The 21747-nt window shown below is 38.3% G+C and overlaps 1 protein-coding gene across 4 annotated transcripts in view; it reads left to right on the top strand.

Annotated features, from left to right (window-relative positions):
• The window catches only part of LOC140714669 (protein sidekick-2-like), a 919455-nt gene that overhangs the window by 654393 nt on the left and 243315 nt on the right, over positions 1-21747 (top strand). For all 4 annotated transcript variants that reach the window (XM_073026119.1, XM_073026118.1, XM_073026117.1 and 1 more), the window contains 5 exons: positions 8455-8650; positions 10236-10334; positions 12994-13185; positions 15564-15685; positions 19270-19379. In XM_073026119.1, the coding sequence (XP_072882220.1) occupies positions 8455-8650; positions 10236-10334; positions 12994-13185; positions 15564-15685; positions 19270-19379 (719 nt within the window). The remainder of the gene's footprint in view (positions 1-8454; positions 8651-10235; positions 10335-12993; positions 13186-15563; positions 15686-19269; positions 19380-21747) is intronic.

The following is a 21747-nucleotide window of genomic DNA, read 5'->3' as shown; positions in this document are numbered from 1 at the left end:
GGTTTCCTTCCACATTTCAAAGGTGTGTGGATTAGGTTTTATTGATCTGTGGACATGCTATGTTGGTGCTGGAAATGTGATGACACGTACGGCCTGTTCAGCACAAACCTTGCTGATTTGATTTGAAAGCAAACACGAGGAAATCTGCAGATGCTGGAAATTTAAGCAACACACACAAGATGCTGGTGGAACGCAGCAGGCCAGGCAGCATCTATAGGGAGAAGCACTGTCGACATTTCGGGCCGAGACCCTTCGTCAGGACTAACTGAAAGGAAAGATAGTAAGAGACATGATTATCTCTTACATATTTCTTACTATCTTTCCTTTCAGTTAGTCCTGACGAAGGGTCTCGGCCCGAAATGTCGACAGTGCTTCTCCCTATAGATGCTGCCTGGCCTGCTGCGTTCCACCAGCATTTTGTGTGATTTGATTTGATCTGATTTGGTGGAAGTGATACACTTCACTGTATATTTTGGTGTACATATTGCAAATAAAACTAATAGAGTCATAGAAAAGTACAACAAAGAAATGAGCCCTTTGGCCCATCTAGTCCATGCTGTAACCATTTAAGCTGCCTACTCCCATAGACCTGCACCAATACCATAGCCCTCCATACCCCTACCATCCATGTACTTATCCAAACTTCTCTTAAGCGTTGAAATTGAACATGCACCACTTGCACTGTCAGCTCATTTCACACTGTCATGACCCTCTGAGTGAAGAATTTTCCCCTCATGTTCCCCTTAAATTTTTCACCTTTCACCCTTAACTCATCTACTCCAGTTGTAATCCCACTCAACCTTAGTGGTAAAAGCCTACTTGCATTTAGCCCTATCTATACCCCTCATAATTTTGTGTACCCCCATCAAATTTCCCCTCAATTGTTCTATGTTTCAAAACCATAAGTCCGTAAGATATAGGAGCATAATTGGGCCATTTGGCCCATCGAGTCTGCTCTGCCATTTTATCATAGCTGATCTATTTTTCCTTTCAGTCCTAATCCCCTGACTTCCTCCCATATCCGTTCATGCCCTCACCAATCAAGAATCTATCAACCTCTGCCTTAAATATACATAAAGACTTGGCCTCCATAGCTGCTTGTGGCAAAGGATTCCACAGATTCACCACTCTCTGGCTAAAGAAATTCCTCCTCAGCTCCATCCTAAAAGGATGCCCCTCTATTTTGAGGCTGTGTCCTTTGTCTAGGACACTCCCACCATAGGAAACAGCCTCTCCATATCCACCTTATCAAGGCCTTTCACCATTCGATAGGTTTCAATTAGGTAGACCCTCATTCTTCTAAATTCCAGTGAATACAGGCCCAAAGCCATCAAACACTATTCATATGACAAGCATTTTAATCCTGGAATTATTTTTGTGAACCTCCTTTGAACCTTCTCTAGTTTCAGCTCATGCTGTCTAAGATAAGGGGCCCAAAACTACACACAATACTCCAAGTGAGGCCTCACCAATGCTTTATAAAGTTTCCATATTACAACCTTGTTTTTTACACTCTCTTGAAATGAATGCTAACATTACATTTCCCTTCCTCACCACTGACTCAACCTGCAAATTAACCTTTAGGGAATCCTGCACGAGGACTCCCAAATCCCTTTGCACCTCATATTTTTGTATTTTCTGTCCATTTAGAAAATAGTCAACCCTTTCCTTTCTTCTATCAAAGTGCATGACCATACACTTCCCGACACTGTATTCCATCTGCCACTTCTTTGTCCATTCTCCTAATCTGCCTAAGTCCTTGTGTACCCTCCCTGTTCCCTCAAATTTACCTACCCCTCCACCTATCTTCATATCATCTTCAAACTTTGCAACAAAACCATCTATTCCATCATCCGAATCATTGACATCTAACGTAAAAAGAATTGGTCCTATCAGTAGTGCACCACTAATCTGCTCCCTTTATTCCCACTTTTTGCTTCCTACCAATCAACCACTGCTTTGTCCATGCTGGAATCTTTCCTGTAATACCATGGGCTCATAACTTGTTAAGCAGCCTCATGTGTGGCACGTTGTCAAAGGCCTTATGAAAATCCAAGTACACAACTTCAGCCGATTCTCCTTCGTCTATCCTGCTAGTTATTTTTCAAAGAATTCCAACAGATTTGTCAGGCAAGTTTTTCCCTTGAGGAAACCATGCTGAGTACAGCCTATTTTATCATGTGCCTCCAAAGTCCTAACCTCCTCAATTTTTCCTTATAACTCAGGTCCTCTGGTCCCAGCAACAACTTGTAAATTTTCTTGGTACTCTTTCAATTTTATTTACATTATTCATGTAGGCAGGTGACTAAAACTGCACACAATATTCCAAATTAGGCCTCACCGACATCTTATACAACTTCCACATAACATCCCATCTCCTGTACTCAGTACTTAGATTTATGAAGGCCAATGTGCCAAAAGCTTTCTTTATGACCCTGTCTACCTGTGACACCACTTTCAATGAATTATCTGCCTGTATTCCCAGATCCCTTTGTTCTACAGCACTCCATGTGCCTTACGGTTCATTGTGTAAGACCTACCCTGTTGAAGTGCAACACCTCGCACTTGTCTTCATCGATTTCCATCTGCCATTTGTCAGCTAGTCCAGATCCCGCTGCAAGCTCTGATAGTCTTCCTCTCTTCAGATCTTTATTTTTACACGACATTTAAATGAACAAGACAAGCTTTTCGCTTGTATCTTCATACATGTGACAATAATAAACAACACCAATATAGGCATAGAGGGATAGGTCCTGATGTGTTCAAAGGGATGAATATAATTTTGCAAAAGGTTTGGCATGGTTATGGTGAGCCAAAGGGCCTGTTTTTATGCTGTACAACACTGTAATTCTAAGTCTTGGTGTGCCTTTATCTTCTTTCATTTCTTGAAAGGAGAAAGGGCGAGGGAGAATGTTACATTGATATTAGATAAAAAGGTAAGAGATAACTATTGGCACCACCTGAAGATGAATTTGGGATGAGAGTGAAGTGCAACGTAAGGAGAAGGATGATATTTGGTCTCAGTTCTGCTGCTGGATGGAGAATCCCCAACACTTGTTCCATTGATGGCAAGTACTGTCTGTTCTGTGCTGGATAGAGACTTGTTCATGTCTCTTCTGGTTAATTAATACTGTTCTCAGTTGTACATCATCTTGACATGTCAGAAAAGGAAATATGTTACTGAACATCATATCTGTGTCATGCATTAGCGTTTACCGGAGAAAGGAAACTGTGATATAGAGTTGTGAGATTTATATTGTGTTAGGTTTCAATGGATTCTGGTGGGGTTTGGTACTGAGGGTGCATTCACTGATTTCTGTATATGAGATCTTTGAATTTCAGTGGTAGTGCATCAAGGTTGCTGCGGTTTGATCTTCACAGCTGAAGGACTTCTAGGCATTCTTCTCCTTCAACAGGTGGCAGAACATTGATCTCCTCTCCAACCACTGCATCATGTCCTCCAGAGGAGCCGTAAAAAACTATGCAACACACACAAAATGCTGGAGGAACTCGGCAGGTCAGGCAGCATCTATGGAAATGAATACATGGTCGGCATTTCCTGCCAAGACCCTCCTTCAGGACTGAGAAGGAAGGGGGGAAGATACAAGAATAGAAAGGTGACGGGAGGGGAAGGACGCTAGCTGAAAAGTGATAGGTGAAGCCTAGTAGATGGGAAATATCAAAGGCTGGAGAAGAAGGAATCTAATAGGAGTGGACTATGGGAGAAAGGGAAGGAGGAAAAACAATGGATCCTTTTCTCTCTATTGTTCCGTCTGATGAAAAGGTCAATCAAAGGTGCTGTTTTCACTGGATGAATGTTGAAACCATTCTAATAGGTGGTGAACAAAACTGAGCTCACATTGTGGTCTCCCATGCCCATTTCCTAACTTGGTCCATTTGATCTAATAGCTTGTTGAGAGTGGTTTTTCCTCCAACTATGAGTATTATCTGGTGGATGCTGCACCCCTGCATATTGATTCTGGGAAGCAACAAATCTTCAGTTTCTGCTTTCTCAAAATTCTGTGATCTATTGTAAAATTCTGCACTTATCTGCACTGCATTTGGAGCTAGCAAAACAATTAGTTTCCCTGATATCTCACCGCAATACTTGATTCAGAAAGCCACAAAATAAAATTATTGAAGGATCCATGGGATCAAGATTATTTGCTCATTGCGAGTTGTGCAGAAAACTGTTTATTTCATGGTAGGCAGTCTCAACCTGCAGTACAGCAATTGTCAAGCAAAGTACAGAGGAGATTTGGTAGGGAGCAGGGTAGCATTTATTAAAATTCTTTCGTCAGCTTTATTCCTGTAAGAGTAGCAATAAGTTAATTTTTGTTTAATTCCAGATATTCAACCACAGGTCCACTATCTGAGTGAAGTAGTTTTCCTTGTAGGAATCAGTGGCAAGATGAAAGCTTAGTTTTACCTCTAGATTTTTGCTAAAACTCTGTGAACATAAACAGATAATAAAGGCAGATGCGTCAGCAGTCTTGTTTGGAATGCGCCTTCAGCAGCTGAAATGAGTCAAAGTAAAGGTCAAAGAGGGAACTGGCTCATTTTGTTCAATCCATCTTAAATATGATAATTGTTCCAGGCCAGCCCGTGCAGTAACCTTGTTCAAGAACAGAGAGGATAAACGTTTCTTAAAAAGTCCAACGTCAGCAGCAAAGATATTCTTCAACTGCATTATATGAGTTAAAATTAGTAAGCTTTTAAAAACAGTGGTTAATCAAGATCAAGCAGCAAAGATTTATTGGAGGCAAGTGTGTGCTATTTAAAAATAATGGAAGTGACCTATTAAAATTTAAAACTTAAGTGCAACAAATATAGGAATGTGAAATCTAAATATGTTTATATACATTAAGAGGAAAACCAAATCTCAGGGGAATGTATACTTGATGGAAAGGTACTGAGGGTTGTGCATAAACAAGGAGATATTTGAGGATCACATTCTTTGTAGACAAAGTTGGAAAAACTTCAAAAGAACTTTAGATTCTGTAAAAGCCAGAAGCAAAGATTAGATTATATAGATACAGGTTGAGCACCCCGTATCTGAAGCGCTGGAAGTGTTTCAGATTTTGGATTTTGGAATATATCCATCTATGTAATGAGACCTCAGTGATGGGACCCAAGTCGAAACACAAAATCTATTTGCATTATGCATACAGCTTATAAGTTTATACACACACACCCTGATGGTAGTTTAATATAATATTTTAATAATTTTGTATACTGAACCATCAGAAAGGTAAGCTATCACCACCTCAAGCACAACAAAATCTGCAAATGCTGGAAATCCAAGCAACACGCAAAAAATGCTGGAGGAACTCAGCAGGCCAGACACCATCTATGGAAAAGAGTAAACAGTCAGTGTTTCAGGCCAAGACCCATCGACAGTTTACTCTTTTCCATAGGTACTGCCTGAATTACTGAGTTTCTCCAGCATTTTGTGTATGTTGCTTTGCATTTCCAGCATCTGCACATTTTCTCTTGTTTGGGCTACTACTACACTGCAAAGTCTCTTCCTACGCTGAAGAAGTTTAAATCTTCCCTTTGACAGGAGTTCATTGAAACCCTCTATCACTACCTTAACTGTCCAGATGGTCAGTCAGTGGCAGTTTGGCATTACCATCATTTCTGACTCTGAATGTATGTGCTGCTGGTAAGCTGTCTTTGTCTTACACTTGTTCATCACACACATGTATGGATTCAGCCATTCAGCGTGTTAGATTTTTATCAGCGACCATCTTGGCAAACTCATCAATGAATTTCTCTGCTACTTCATGATCTGCAGACACTTTATCACCACAAATCTTTAAAAGTTTAATGCTGTGCCTGGTGTTAAATTTCTGCAACCAGCCTGCTGAATATTCACAATTACTTTAAATTTTCAGTTTGAAGTGTTTCATGTTCTGCATACCGTTAAGCAGCATACATTCACTCCGACACTGATGAATGCACTCTTCCAATATATGATTGAGATTTTCATGTTGCTTATGCAGTGTTTTCCTATTTTTCATTAACTTCTGTTCACTTGATACGTGTCGTCACTTCTCAAAACTGCCTGTGGTGTGCAGAGACCTGTGCATCGCCTGGGAACCTGCCTAGTGCTTTGTGGAATTTTCCAATTCTGCCATCATGTCAGTGCTCAAAAGAATTTCAGATTTAGAATTTTGGATAAAGGGTGCTCAACCTGTAATATATAGCTATAAAAGTAACGGTGTCTGTTAATTGCACGATGGTTAGAAGGCAAACCCTTGAGTATTTTTTTGTATTAGATTATGGATAGTACAATAAAGTCAATGAAGAGAATGAAGGCAACTTAGAACAGATTCACTAAGATAGCATGAGATGGGTAACTCGTATACAAGGAGATAATTCATAAACTGAAATTATTTTCATTGGACTAAATTGAAATGTCATGGTGTCTGCTAAAATTCTGAGTTTTAATTGAATGAAGGGTCAGTTTCTCTAATTAGGGAAGAGCTATTGTGGAGTACTCATTATGAGGACTGGGTGATTGGCTGGAAGACAGGTTGGATACTGAAAGGCCTGGACATAGGATGTTTTCAATAAAAGGACAGTCTAGGATCTGAGGTACAGCCTCAGACTAAAGAGATATCTCTTTCAAGGAAAATCAGGTGGACATTTAAAGCAAGGTTTTTGGAGAAGAGGCTTGGGTAGCAGAATTAGTTTTGGATCTGTCCTAGGTTGGTGTGCATGCAGGCGTACTGCCTTGGAAAAGTCACCCTCTCTTTTGTAAACCCCTATTGTTTATGAGGAGGAGGGCTGTAGACAATGACAACAAGCAATACAATAGCAAAAGAACAGTGAGGTGAAACTGGAAATTCTCCATGGAATATCTTGCCAATCATTGTGACACACTGTAACTTCCCTCTGATTAAAGGCAAAACAGAACATATGTTGAGCTGGTGCGCTGCATTTCTTCCTATTTGCAGAACTAAACATTCTATTAACTTCCAATTTAACTAATTATTCAAATGCTAATTACACTCATTAATTCTTTCACCATAGTTTCAAGTAAATATGTCAGAGAACTTTCAAGGACATTAACTATTCAAATGTGTGTCTCTTTTGATTCCTGTAAATTGATCACTTACCACCATTATTGACTGTGACTGTTTAAAACGAAGCATTCTGTAATTTTCAGGTAACCAAAAGCCTGTGGATTATTTATGAGCCACTCAGTCCCATCCCGTGTTTCTGAACTAAAAACGATCAAAACAAAAATGTTAACTTTTCAACTGTTCCGGCTAAGCAGAAATTGTCACTGAATCGCAGATTCTTCCCAGGTCATTGTTCTCAACTGTCTGTAAATGTTTCTGATAAGGCTTTAGGCCACCCACCAGTCAGTGGGCCATATGAAATGAGAAATTCCATTTTTGGTGAGAAGAATAGGTAAAATAATTCTTTACTCCTCCAATATACATCCAGCCTGTTTCTTATCAACAACAAAAAAACATAAGATCTCTTTACCTAAAGAGAGGTACTCTCCACGACTTTTTCAGAAGCAACTAATGATCTATATCAAGTGCTGACCTTGTCAAGTGACATACATATCTCATGAGAAGATAACATAAAAGATGTATACTGCTGTGGTAAAGTTGTTCACATGAAAATGCTCTGGAGCAATTATAACAAAATAAGAAACCCAGAGACTTTGACCATCCAAGTCAAAATATCAATGTCATAGTTATGTAACTTAAATAATGATGATATTGAGATAACCTGGCCATTGAAGTTATTCTTTGAGCTGCTAGAACAGTCAACCCTATGGTTTTCTGTTACTGTAAATGCTAGTGTTATCTTGCTGGCTTTAGTAGAGAAATCCTGACCAAGGATTGCTGCAAAATTGAGGAAAGAAAATTTATTTTTACCAGTAAAATCTGTGCTTGTTTTTTCAAAAGGGCTTTGTGTGTATGACAGCAGGAAGCTTTAATTACAGCAGACTTTGATGTCATGTCACTATAATCTCAATTATATAAAAGGTTCCCTGGTGATAATTATTCCCCAGAAGCCAAGACTAAATGATTTGATCTACATCGCTTGCAACCGAGTAGTTTTGCAATGAAACTTTGATGTGCTGAAAATGTACAGTAACTTCATAAAAATATAACTGAGTGTACCCTTGAGAGTTTGATATTAATGAAAAATGCTTCTTAAAAAGATGAAGATTACTTTCCATTTAAAATAGCCATTTCTGCAATAATAGTGTTGAAATATGTCCCTTCTCTAAAATTCACAAGTAGATAGCTTCCTCTGGCAGGTAAAAGCTGAAATTGACTACACTTACCGTACTTTGCATTTAACAAGGAATCAATAGGAAATTAGCTTGTGGCTACTGAAAGTATGTTGGTTTGCTGTAGTGCATTATAAAACCTGACCCCTTTCCCATTACCTCTGTTCAGATATTTTTAATTATCATTTCAGCTGTTGGCTTGGGAGCCAGGTCAAATGGAAGAGTTCACTATGGTGACAGTTCGGCCAAATTTCCAGGATATGGTTCACGTTGGTTACATCCGAGGCTTGAAGAAGTTCGCAGATTACTACACCTCGGTGCTGTGCTTCACAACTCCTGGTGATGGTCCAAGGAGTCCACCCAAACTTGTGCGCACTCATGAAGATTGTAAGTATTATGCTGTTAGCATCATGAGTCCTTTTTTATGTGTAAATATATACTCGATGATTACTTTGGTCAAAGAAAATGGATGGCTTTGTCACTGAGCAACAGAGATCTAATCTCTTAAATGTTGTACATGTATTTTATGTGTAAGAGGCTCTTGTGTTCTACAAATCAATGTCTGGTGGTGTTGTGCAAGTTATATTAGGAATTTCTTGAACAAGATATTGAATCGGCATCAGGTGCTGTGTCTATGTTTCTATGCATTGTTGCTTTAACAAACTTAGCTGTAGGAATTTCTGTTCCGGACTGTTATAAAAGTTCACCAATAGAAAATCTATATGTGAATAGATTCACATCTAGGAGCGGTCACTCACAAATAAATTATAAAACTATAGAAATTTAAAGTAAATAATAAAATCATTAAGCCAGTCATGATTATGTTGACTGAAAATTGAACAATATTCTTTATTCCTACTTCAAAGTAACCCATTGACAGTTGCCATGGAAAAGTGCAACTTTGGCAATTAGCTGGAGGGTTCAGACAAGTTAAAAGATCTTAAGACAATTAACTCCCCAAGTTAAATGGTACTTATTTCAGAATGTTGAGATTCTCTTCTACCTAATAAAGTGGCCACTGAGTGTGTGTTTGTGGTCTTCTGCTGTTGTAGCCAATCTGCTTCAATGTTCAACATGTTGTGTATTTAGAGATGCTTTCTTACATAGCACTGTTGTAATGCGTGGCTATTTGAGTTATTGATGCCGTCCTGTCAATTTGAAACAATCTGGCCATTCTCCTCTGGCCTTTCTCATTAACAAGGCATTTTCACTCACAGAACTGCCACTCACTGGGTACTTTATTTGTTTTTCACGCCACTCTCTGTAAACTCTAGAAACTGTTGTGTATGAAAATCCCAGGAGATTAGCAGTTTCTGAGATACTCAAACCATCCCATCTGGCATCAACAATCATTCCATGGTCAAAGTCATTTAGGTCACACATTTTCCCCATTTTGATGTTTGGACTGACATACCTAAAATTAACTTAATTTTTGATTACCAATTTATGGTAATGCATGGTTAAACTTGGGTGCAGATAGGAAACTACCTGAAGTCACAGACGCAGAACTAATGAAGGGAAAGCCCCAAATTTTAATGATTAGGTTACTACTTTTCTAATTCAATTGAACTTCAAAACACAACACAAATTGGATAAGTGTAATTAGGTGATTTCAAAGTTGGGTGAGATAGCCATGGAACTACACAACAAAGGTAATCAAAAGTTCAGCGTAACTGAATTACAGCTCAGCATTGTCCTTTGCATCCAAATGCCATTGATGGAATTTCTAGCCAGTAACATCAGGGCATGCAGTCAACAAATACAGACGGAGTTCAACCTGTAGAAATAAAAGCAGTAAAGTAGTGGAATGCAAGTAATATGCCACCAACCAGTCTTTCCATGTTAATGCATAGCTCTTTCACTGTTAATGCTAACACACAGTTTTCCAAGAGTTCTAGCAGTAAGAAGCAGTTGCATTATGCAGTGCTTGCTATATTAGCTCTGACAGCCTGTTGATCTGCTCATACATCAGACCCTGGTCCAATCGGACATCTCAGTTTCACGGAGATCCTGGACACTTCGTTGAAAGTAAGCTGGAGAGAGCCACATGAGAAGAATGGAATTCTCACAGGTCAGACTTCCTGAAAATTGGTACTATTGTGCATTTATGTCAAAAATATAAGATCATACTCTAAGATTATTAATTGTTATATAAATTTAAAATCTTTACTGTTCGCCAGTGTATGAGGGGAAAATTTCACAAAATGGGGATTTTGGAGTTGTTCTGTGTTGCACTGGACTTAATAGTGGAAAATGAATCAAGAGCCTACCTGATGGGAATTGCTTTTTGAGAGAATAACCAGCTGCTGAATTAGTATTTTGATTTACATATAATAATCATTTTAGTCATGCCAGTTATCAGATGTGTTCATTGTGCTATTATAGTGCTTCATGGCCCAGAGTTTTTAGTTAATTATGACCTTCTTTCCAGTTGTTACATATAAAGACTATTAAATAGATTCCTCATATAATAAGTTAGACTCTTGACCTCACAATATACCTCATTATGATCTTGCACCTTTTAGTTTACCTGCACTGTACTGTCTGTAGCTGTTACACTTTATTCTGCATTGTTATTGTTTTACTGTGTTTTGCTTCAGTGTACCACATAATAATTTGATCTGCATGAACCGTATGTTAGTAAAGCTTTCACTGTTTCTCAGTAAACCAATACCAATTCCATCCACGAGGAAATCTGCAGATGCTGGAAATTCAAACAACACACACACGAAGGGTCTCGGCCCAAAACGTCGACAGCGCTTCTCCCTATAGATGCTGCCTGGCCTGCTGTGTTCCACCAGCATTTTCTGTGTGTTGTTGTTCCAATTCCATCCACATTCACCTTTGACTTCTATGAAGAAATGTGGACTGTGGCTAATACCCATCCGGTGGTAACATGCAGAGAGAAACCTTTTGTCCATCTCAGAGAGACTGGGTGCTATAGAAAGACCTTCCGCAACTTATCATGTGGGAAAAGGAGAATCAGCCTGCTGCAGAACAAGTGAAAAAGCCCTAACAGCAGGCTGTCCAAATCTATTAGATATTTTGAACTTTTAATTAATAAAAAGCACAATGAGAATGGAGAATCATGCACAAACATTTAGAAAAAGTGAAATAATTAAAAAATAAACCCTGAAATATTCATTAAAAGCAATGAGATTGTGCTGCATGTGATATACAGCGTATGTACTGTATTTTGCATCTTGATCCCTGAGGAACATTATTTCATTTAGCTATATACATGTGGAAGGTTGAATGACAAAAAAATTAAATTTGAACTTGAGATGCTGCCCCTGCAGGGGGACTAACCTGACCAAGTCTTAGTAGCGGATTCTGGTAATAAGTGCTCAGGAATTACCCTAAGATGAGCTGACTGAGACTGTACCATGCTCCAGACATGTGTTACAGACAATGGGAAGCCTCTAGGGTGTCAAAGGATGAGTCATTGACCACAAGAGTACCCAGCCACTGGTCCAGTTGAGTTTCTTGTTAATGGTGAAGGTAACTTACTAGCCAATGACAAAATGCTTACTGCACGCAGGGATAAGGTGCTTCATTTGCTGATGACTGGCAAATTAAATAGCACGTTGTACAACCATCAGCACTTCAGACTTTATGATAGAAACAAATTAATATTAAATGATGAAACTACTGAAATGATTGGGCTTAGGACACTACCCTGAGGAACTCCTGGGGAAGTGATGATTCAGCTATGATAACCACATCATTTTTCTTTGAGTGAGTTATGAACCTAACCACAGGACTGTTTCCCCTTTGATGTCTTTTAACTTCAATTTTACCAGGGCTCCTTAATGTCACAATTAAATGTAGCTTTGACGTTAAGGGCAGTCATCCCATCTCATTGCTGGAATTCACTTGTTCTGTCCATGAGATCTGAAGCTGAGCAGCCATGATGCAGTCCAAACTTGGCATCAGTGAGTGGGTGCTGAGGGAGTGAGTGTGGCTTGACCGAACTGTCAACAATGGTTTGCTAATGACTGCACATAAAATGCTTGAGCAGTACTGAGCCAGATTGGACTTGTTTGACATTTTGTGAACAGAAATGCCTCGGCAATTTTCCACATCGTCTGGTGGATGCCAGGACTGTAACTGTACTGGAATGGCTTGGCTACAGGTACGGGCATTTTTGGAACACAGGTCTTTAACACTACAGAAGGGATGCTGTCTGTATTCATTGCCTTTGTGAGATCCAGTGCTCTCAGCCTTTTCTTGACATCATATGGAGGGAATTGAATTGGCAGGCCAGTTTTCTTTGATGATGATCTCAGGAGGAAGTCTGTTTGGCATGTCTGGTTGACAGCTGCAAATGCTTCAGCTGTTTGCTTAGCATTCACAATCTCTTTCATACATTTCAAGTCCCTTACAGGATTTTTGTCATTTAGAAGTTACTTGTTTTTATTTTACAAGTTTTATGTCAGTTTGCTCTTCCAAACAAATTTAGACTAATTATAATCTAAAATCCCTTGCAAAACATAAATCACTCAGAACGTTTTGTGAATAAAGTTGCAGTTTAAATTATTTGGTAAAGGGAGATTATTTCACTGTGACAGTCAGTTGTATCTGAAGCTTTTTTCTTTCCCTTTACAAGAGAAATTTTTCCATATTATATGTAATTCCTGTCCAAATAAACAATTTTTAAAACCTTTTATCTGTAGAAGTTTCTTCTCAAATTGTTTTTATTAAACCACGTCTCTGTTGTTCATGCCTAGGTTACCGAATCTCATGGGAAGAGTATAATCGCACGAACACACGTGTGACGCACTATCTGCCAAACGACACACTGGACTACCGTGTCACCGGGCTGACTGCTCTTACTACATATACTATTGAGGTAGCAGCCATGACATCTAAGGGGCAGGGCCAAACCTCCTCCTCCACCATTTCCTCAGGTGTTCCTCCAGGTGGGGATTTTATCCAATTCTGAAGCAACTTCATTGACGTGAATCCTTAACTCTGTCGTTCCATGTAGAGATCGTGTCTGACCTGCTGAGTATTTCTGGTCCACCTCATTCATATTATTTTGTCGCAGTGTCAAGCATACCTGCACAAGTGGATTTTGATTTAGCTTCTCCAATATCCTAAATCACAAAAGATGCTAACTTGAAGCTGTTCAACCCATTACCTTCAAACATTAAGTTGATTATCTATCTTTAGAAAGAACGTTCCGTGTTCCCGTTACTACACGGAAAACACAAAATATACATTCAGTGGCCAGTTTATTAGGTGCACCTGCTCATTAATGCAGTTATCTAACCAGCCAATCATGTTGCAGCAACTCAATACATAAAAACATGCTGAGATGGTCAAGCGGTCTGCTTGTTGTTCAGACTATACATTGGACTGGGAAAGAAATGTGGAACCTTGAAGTGGATCCGCTACAGCAAGAGAAGTCTACAAACATACACTTAGTGGCCAATTTAGTAAGTACAGGAGCTACCTATTAAAGTGGCAACTGAGTGTATAATAAATTTAAGTTTGCTGGTGGTACAGTGGCAATTATAGATGCAGAGGGTGCATAAAATTTGCAAAGGGATATAAATAGGTTGAGTGGGTGGTGAATATACCAAGTGATTTGGGTAAGTTGTATGTGAATCATTGAAAGCCAGCTTTTAGGTGTATGTATTTCACATGATAAGTGATATACTGACCTTTACAACAAGGGAAATAGAATAAAATATTGAGAATCTGTTGTTGCATTTGTCAGTTGTGATGATATTGGGTTTGCTGACCATAAAGTTCTAAACTCAAGCGAAGATCTTGAGCCCTATCGAATATAAATAGCCATGATTACTCTCACTAAAAGGAGATTGTATTGTAATTACCCGTTCTTGAAAAACTTGTTCACTTCCCTGTTTATTCTCCATGGCAAGATTAGCTGCCAATACTCACTTTTTGAGCTGTGGATTCCCTCGGCCTACCAAGGAGAAGATACTTCCAGCTAACAAAGTAGTTTAAAACACAGTTTGTTTATTTTCAGTGATATACATTTAAATCAAAACAACACTCTTAAAACAAACTTAAAGCTCACAGAGAATTTCTAGCTTAAACATTTCCAAATTACAAACCATCTCTAAAACACAAAACATTTCTGAAATGCAATGTACAAAGGACAAAGGATTTGCAAAGCACAGGTACAATTCTGAATAAACTAAAAAAAAAGACGTACCAAAGAGTTGCAGATGAGCAAATTATCCATCACAGAAATTAAAACCAGAGGAATGGATTCTGGATCACCCCATGTTTCTTTATGTTCCCTATCCCATTACTAAACTGTTCTCTACATTTATCGAATTTCTTTTTCACTTGAGTGACTTCACATACATGTGATATTTCCTTAGACAACCATTCCTTTAATACAACCATTCTAAAAGCATCTTGGTGACACAGACCTTAATTAATACTGTGAAGCTAACTTCTCTGAGTATGTAAAACTCCCAACATTAATATATCAGCTGTTTGATATGCTAAATCATATTATCCATCTGGTCTGCAAGGTTCCTTGAACTACACAACTTAGAGTCAGTTTGTCTATTTGGAGCAAGCCAAATTAAACAACCTATTGTCTTATACTGAACCTCCAGCAATAATAAACCAGGTGCAGTACAATAACATCTGCTTTTTATGGACATAACATCTAAAAAGCTGCTCTAAAACAATAACTTGTTTTACCTTCAAACTAATTACTGTTTTCTATTTACATTTTAAAAGTACAAGGCTAACTCCCATTATCACCAGAAACTAAACAAAGCAATATCAGTTGGAAATTTACTTACAACTGTTTGTGACCTTACAAGTGGCAAATGCTGCATTTAGAAAATGAGATTAGCATAAACACAAGGAGTGAATATCCATGACACAGAAGATGTTGATTTGGGATTTTTAATGGTTGTAATAGTGTATCAAGGAATTGAATGCAATATTCGCTCACTCTACCTACAGCCATTTTATATTAACTAATGCAAATAGCTCCTGTAATTCACGCCACTTATTTAAGTAACTGTCAGGAAACATAATAAGATTAAAACTTTGATAATTCTTAATCATTTCCTCCAAATCAAAAAACAAATTTGATTATCACTATCTAATTAAATGAACATAGTGCCTTCAGGGAAATGCTAGCAGCCCAGTACAGTTCAAAGCCAGTGATAGCAGTAAATAATATTGTTCCGTCTCTCTATGTGGGTGTCAATTGATAATACAATGATATAATGCTATGTATAATTCATGTTTTTCTAAGTCACTGAAACTCTTTCCATGTTATCTGTGCTTCTTTCAACAGAATTACCAGGCTCCCCCACAAACTTAGCCATCTCGAATATTGGCCCCCGTTCAGTAACGCTTCAGTTTAGACCTGGCTATGATGGTAAAACCTCCATTTCTCGATGGTTGGTGGAAGCTCAGGTAGAGTGCACACAAGCAATTACAGTTCTACATGGTGAATATTGGGAAAGGTTAATCCAGGGGTGGCCAACCTTTTAAATTCCATGCGTCAATTTCTTCACGCACGAGTTCAGATGCGCCGTACAACTCCTGTATCCCAATTCAATTCTTGTAAAAATATGTTAATATAGACATCTTTGGCATTTTTACATGATATATTGATTTAATATAAAAACAAGATAAACATTACTTACCTTAATGAGACTTTTAACAAATATATTTTGTCTTCTTTTGATTTCTCCCTTTTTCTTAATCACATATTCTTTCCGTAACTCAGACCCAAGCACTAGCTTCAGTTTTCCTTCTATTGATGTTGTGTTTTATAGTGTCTATTAAGATCATGTCTTTTATTATGTGAAAAAGTGTTTTCACAAACAATGCACAATGCTTTTCCTGATGGACCTGCTATAAATAAGAACTCATTTTCCCACTGTTCATTGAATTCACACTTACTATCACTTTCTGCTTTTCTTTTGCACTGTGATGGGTACCTGAATGTAAAAACAAGGCTTAATTTTCGAAGAAGTTCAAAACTGTAAACGTTCACAAAGGACAAACAAAGCACAACTCCGTAGCGCACAAGTGTCAATTATAAACTAACTGGCAAAAACCTGCAACACACCGCTGGTGCAGACCCCTGGCGCCTCAGGATCAAACAAATATCAATTGTGTATTGAACAGTTATGGAACGAATGCAGAACAAAAGTCTTTCTTTCCTAGTTTGACTCATTGAACATTTTTTTAAATTGAAAACAGATTAATGTGAAAAAAGATAACATTCACCAGAAGAAGTGCACAAAATAATAAAATCGCTAAAAATAATTGCTAAGTTTTAGATTTATTCTCAGTAAAACCCATTTCTAGCTCTAAGCTACTTGAATTCATGTTATAGATTTTTTTTCTACAAATCGGTTTTTGGTTAATACTTTTTGCATGAGTAGGCTTACTTTTTTATTAACATCACTGGGGTGCAATGTGTCACTTCTAATCATCCAATGCGCCACTTTTGGTGCATGCGCCATATGTTGGCCATCCCTGGGTTAATCTTTCACTCAGATGCTGAAGAGAATCACCTGGTTTATTCACACCTACAAGGGGTCACTTAGAAACTGTCACTAGGTTGCCCATCAGATTGAGACAATAAGAGTAGTAATTTTTTTCCTACAAGATATACTTTGTTTTGACCCAAATCAGCTGAATGCTTATGGCTAACATGCAGAAAACTTTGTAGTTACCTTTTAATTATCTATTAGTAGTGACTTGTTCTTAAGTAAGGTCTTGCTCGAGTACAAGGTCTTGGATGGCAGTAGGACATTGCTATCACATGGGTGGGCCAGAAAGTGGCTGAGAAAAATTTGGTAACTCTAAAAACACACTCTTAGGCTTTGCTGGGTGTCAAGGACTTCAAATGCTTCTGAATGTCCCTGAAATTCAGAAGTGATTGAAAATCATTGAAACATAATTCAAGATAATTTTTAAGTCAAAAAAACAATTCAATCACCTAAGAACATCTGACAAATTTATTTCAAATCATGAAAAGCATCAACGCAAACACAGTTGGTTTAAAAACTGAAAAAAGCAGTTTTTTGTTTCTCCCTGGCAGAAATTCATGGTACATTGAAACCAGTAAGCATGCTGTTCCTGGACTTAGTCTAAGCTGGCACAGGATCAGCAGATTCCTCAGTATTAACTGCTGTCGAAGTCAGCAAGTTTGTGTTCTGCTGTGGAGTCCAGTGTTAGGTCACAGCCAGGGAACCACCAGCAGGTTTGGCCAGGAAATTTAAGGCTTGCGTGATTGTGCCAGAACCCCCAAATATGCAGGGTAAATGCTAGCATTTCCCAGACAGCTCCACCCCAAGGTGTTTCTGACTTTGCAGCCATTAAATAAATCTAGAAAGATTGTTCATTCCAAAGCATTTCTGTGGGCCTGGATTCATTTACCAAGCCAGCAGTGTTTGTATTTTGTCTCTTGGCCTATATTACTACTTTACGTATTCATTGAAATTCACAGTTAAGAGACCTAGTCTATGGACAGTTCAATTTTCAGGAAGGGGGATTACAGTCAGGAGCTAAAATGCAAAGGAATAAATGGTCCATTGGATACGTTGTTTCTGAAGTTAGACACATACCTACTGGGCTAGGTCACAATTCAATTATACCAGCTGCTTAATATTGAAATCTATTGACTTAATTAATAAGCTCAATGTAAGCCAAGCTTGCAAAAGTATTTCTGGAGCTAAGTATTTGTAATCTTTGTGAAATTCAGTTTGAATGCCTTCTAGGAATCAAATCCAGTAAGTAATTGCATTTATTTTGTCTTCCATTTAGATTTCAGAGTTGGTAACCTGCAGTATACCACTGATCCCAGGAATAATCCACTGAATAATTAATTTAAGATTCATGGCATTTTACATCTTTGATGATAATCTGAATTTTCTTTGCTGGGAGAAAAAGAAGTGTCTGAGTTAAATTTTTATTTAGAACCATTACTGTAGCCAAGGATGATGCCTTCACTTTCTGAGACTCTGTCACACTAATTGAACAACCCCCAGCTGAGCCATTGACATTCTAATCTTCTTGATTATCATAACTGTCTAATTTAATTTCCATAACATCCCTGCCTTTTTCATCATCTTAGGCCTACCAAAATTCACCTCCATATCCTTGTAACTTCTTGTTCTGCAAAATCTCAGCTTCCTTTATTCACATTATCCCTCTTCTGTACTGCCTCAACTCTGAGTATCTTGCATTAAATTTCTGTACATTTTCACATTCTCACTATGTTCTCTGACTACTTCTCGCTCTACACCCACTATTGTCCTAAGACTCCCCATTTTTCTACTTGTGGCCTTCTGTCTGCACTGTAACCACTGTCTCAGCCTGAAACATCGACTCTTTATTCTTCTCCATAGCTGCTGCCTGGCCTGCTGAGTTCCTGCAGCATTTTGCAGACAATGCCTTCGACGTTTCAAATTCTTCAATTCCCTCCTTTAAACTTGCTGTCTCTCCAACTCCCTCCTTTTTGAAACCATTTATAACAATCTCCTCTTCAAACAAACTTATAGTCACCCCTCACTATAATAAATTCCTTTAACTTGATTTTCTTTTTAAGCCAATTTCACCTCCATGCAGTAATTTTTTTCTATGTACTGAAATGAAAGCTGTAATGAAGTGTTGGTCAAGGAGACCAAATGCAGCACCGAGTGTGTGGTTTACTCATTCTCATTTGCTATACCCTGGCAAAGAGAACTAGAAAAGAAATTGCAAAACCTGCTTCAACAATATTTCTCAGTTCTTTTAATCCATGCTTACCTATAATTGGGTTAATGTTTCCATTATAGGTAAAGAGATTGGTGTGAGTCATTAACAGATTAGTAATACGTTTAGCCATATTTTCCTACCTCCTTGATGTTCCTGAGATTTTTTATTTAATCTCATTTACTGCCAGCAGCATCAGTTCCATATTCCTTCAAGAAGGTGAAATTCAGCAGGATATATGATGGTTTGGCAGCGTCCACTGATATGAGCTTTCTTTCCTCCCTCAGATTGGCGTAATAGGCGAGCATGAAGAGTGGCATCTTGTTCATCAGCTGGTCAATAAGCCTGATGCTCGCTCACTGGAAGTCCCCAATCTCAACCCGTACACACATTACAGGTACTTTTATTACAATAGTCTTCTGAATACCATGTAAACTTAAGCCAGAGCCGTTGATGCATCTTCCATGGTGTCACTGCTCTTTCCCTCATTAGTGCCTTATCCATACGCTCTTGTAATGTTCTTCTGTCAAAGCTCGGGCAATGAAACAGCCTGTGACAGTCTACGGCAGCCTTTGGAAACCACCCAGACTTGGGAGGATTCAGGGTGAAACAGTCCATCTGCAAAATCTCCACTGTCAATGGAATTAATTTTGGAGGCACAGCACAACATATCGTACATTTTGAATTGCTGATCAAGGATGAAGTTCTAGAGAATTAAATTTAGTTCAATAGCATGAAAACAGTGGAAACATCAACATTTCTTTTCTGTTCCTTTCATGTCATTTATGATCCTGCCTTGGATAGTAATTCTTTTTCATAGAACAGGACAGTACAGGAATATGTCCATTGGTCCACAACGTTATGCTGAACTAATTAAATAAGTAATTATATGCTTAACTAAACTAATCCCTTCTGTCTGCACAATGCTCATATGTCTTCATTCTCTGCACATTTATGTGTCTGTCTTAAGAGGCTTTGAAACATACCTGTTGTATTCACTGCCACCCACGATATCGTATTCGAGGCCCCTACTGCTTTCTGCATAAAAGAAACTACCCATCCCCTTATTTTAAAAGCAGGCTCTCTACATTAGACCCTGGGAAAAAGATACCAGCTGTCTACTTATCTATGCCATTCCTAATCTAATAATCTTTATCACATCTCCCCTAAGCTTCTGCCACTCCAAAAAAAACAAGTTTGTTCTTATAGCATGTGCCCTCTAATCCAGGCAGCATCCTGGTAAACCTCTTCTGCACCCTTTACAAACCTCTACATCTTCCCTATAATGGGGCAACCAGAATTGAATACAATCCTCCAGGCGCAGCCTAACCAGAGTTTTATAAAGTTGTAATATACTGTAACTTCTTGGCTCTTGAAATCAATACTCTAACTAATAAAGGCAAACATGCCATTTATTGTTTCTACTCCTCTATCAGTCTGTGCAACCACTTTTAGAGAACTACAGACTTGGACCCTAACATCCCTTTGTACAACAACACTGTTGAGAGTCCAGCCATTAACTCTTACTGTCCCTTTACATTTACTCTTCCAAAGCACAACCTTCACACTTGCTTAGATTAAACTGCATCTGCCATAACTCTGCCCATATCTGCAACTGATCTATATCCCCCTGTGTCCTTTGACAATCTTCTCCACCTTCCACAATGCCATAGGTTTTTATATCTTCTGCAAACTGTTCATTTCTCATTGAATCAACTTCTGGATTTTACTGAAACCTTAGAGTAAAATGCATCACTGTCTAAAAACAAATATTGTCTCTTTTTTCTCTCTCAGTGTGGGGATGTTGTTGATGTTGCATTTATTGTTCATTTGTGGTTGCTGAGAATTTTGGGAGGGCTTTCTGAATGAACTGCTACAGTCTTTGTAGTGATAAACACCCGCCAAAACTGCACAGAAAGACTGAATAGAAATAATTGCAACATTTGTTTTATGTACATCTATTTGTTTATTTGCGAGAAATAAAGTAATGAGTTGCTCTTGATTTTCCAACAGTGAGTTTGGGGCTTTTTCACAGTGACTTTATGCACCATATCTAACCCAGTTCTGTGGCCAAAAGACTACCAGAATCTTAATACATACGTTCACTTTCTCAAATGCATTTGCAACCTTTAAAAATGCACTTTAGTTTTCTAAAATTGGGCATTCTAAACAGTTCTACATAGCTCAAGGTATATACACTCCTCGGCTAATTTAACCTATAATTATTAGAAGAATCAAAGAACTAATTACCTTAAAGCCAAACACATCTAACAGATCCATCAACATCTCACTAAAAGGGGTAATTAACCTTTTGGGTGTTGATGTTATGTCACAAGTGGAAATTGGACTAAGTTAAAGAGAACAAGTGGTAGAAGCTAAGATACCTGGAGTGTTGGTCTTTCCTCAGTACAGGGTGCTTCGCTTGCAACCTTTCCTCAAATGTTTGAGTAAAGGCAGTTGAAGCACAGAAAGTGCACAAATAGTGTAAGTAAACAATGTGAATAATTGGAAAATATGCATTAGAAAAGACAAAATATCAAATTAAGGGAAATGGAATTAAAGAAAATAACATGAAAATATAGGAGAATCCTGATGTCAGAGCTGCACGAGAGAGAGGAAGTACACTAGGGGGACCAGAGGATCATCTAGGCATGAAGCTGGCAATTTGAAATGGGTGCCTATTACTAAAAAAGACTGGTTCTAATATTCACTCAAATTATTTCACATGGAATTTGTCATTAATATCTCTGAAGATCTGAAATATT

Source organism: Hemitrygon akajei, chromosome 22 (assembly GCF_048418815.1).
Source record: "Hemitrygon akajei chromosome 22, sHemAka1.3, whole genome shotgun sequence".
Taxonomy (NCBI): Eukaryota; Metazoa; Chordata; class Chondrichthyes; order Myliobatiformes; family Dasyatidae; genus Hemitrygon; species Hemitrygon akajei.
The sequence above is the reverse complement of the archived record's forward strand: the minus strand, read 5'-3'. Positions and strand labels throughout refer to the sequence as shown.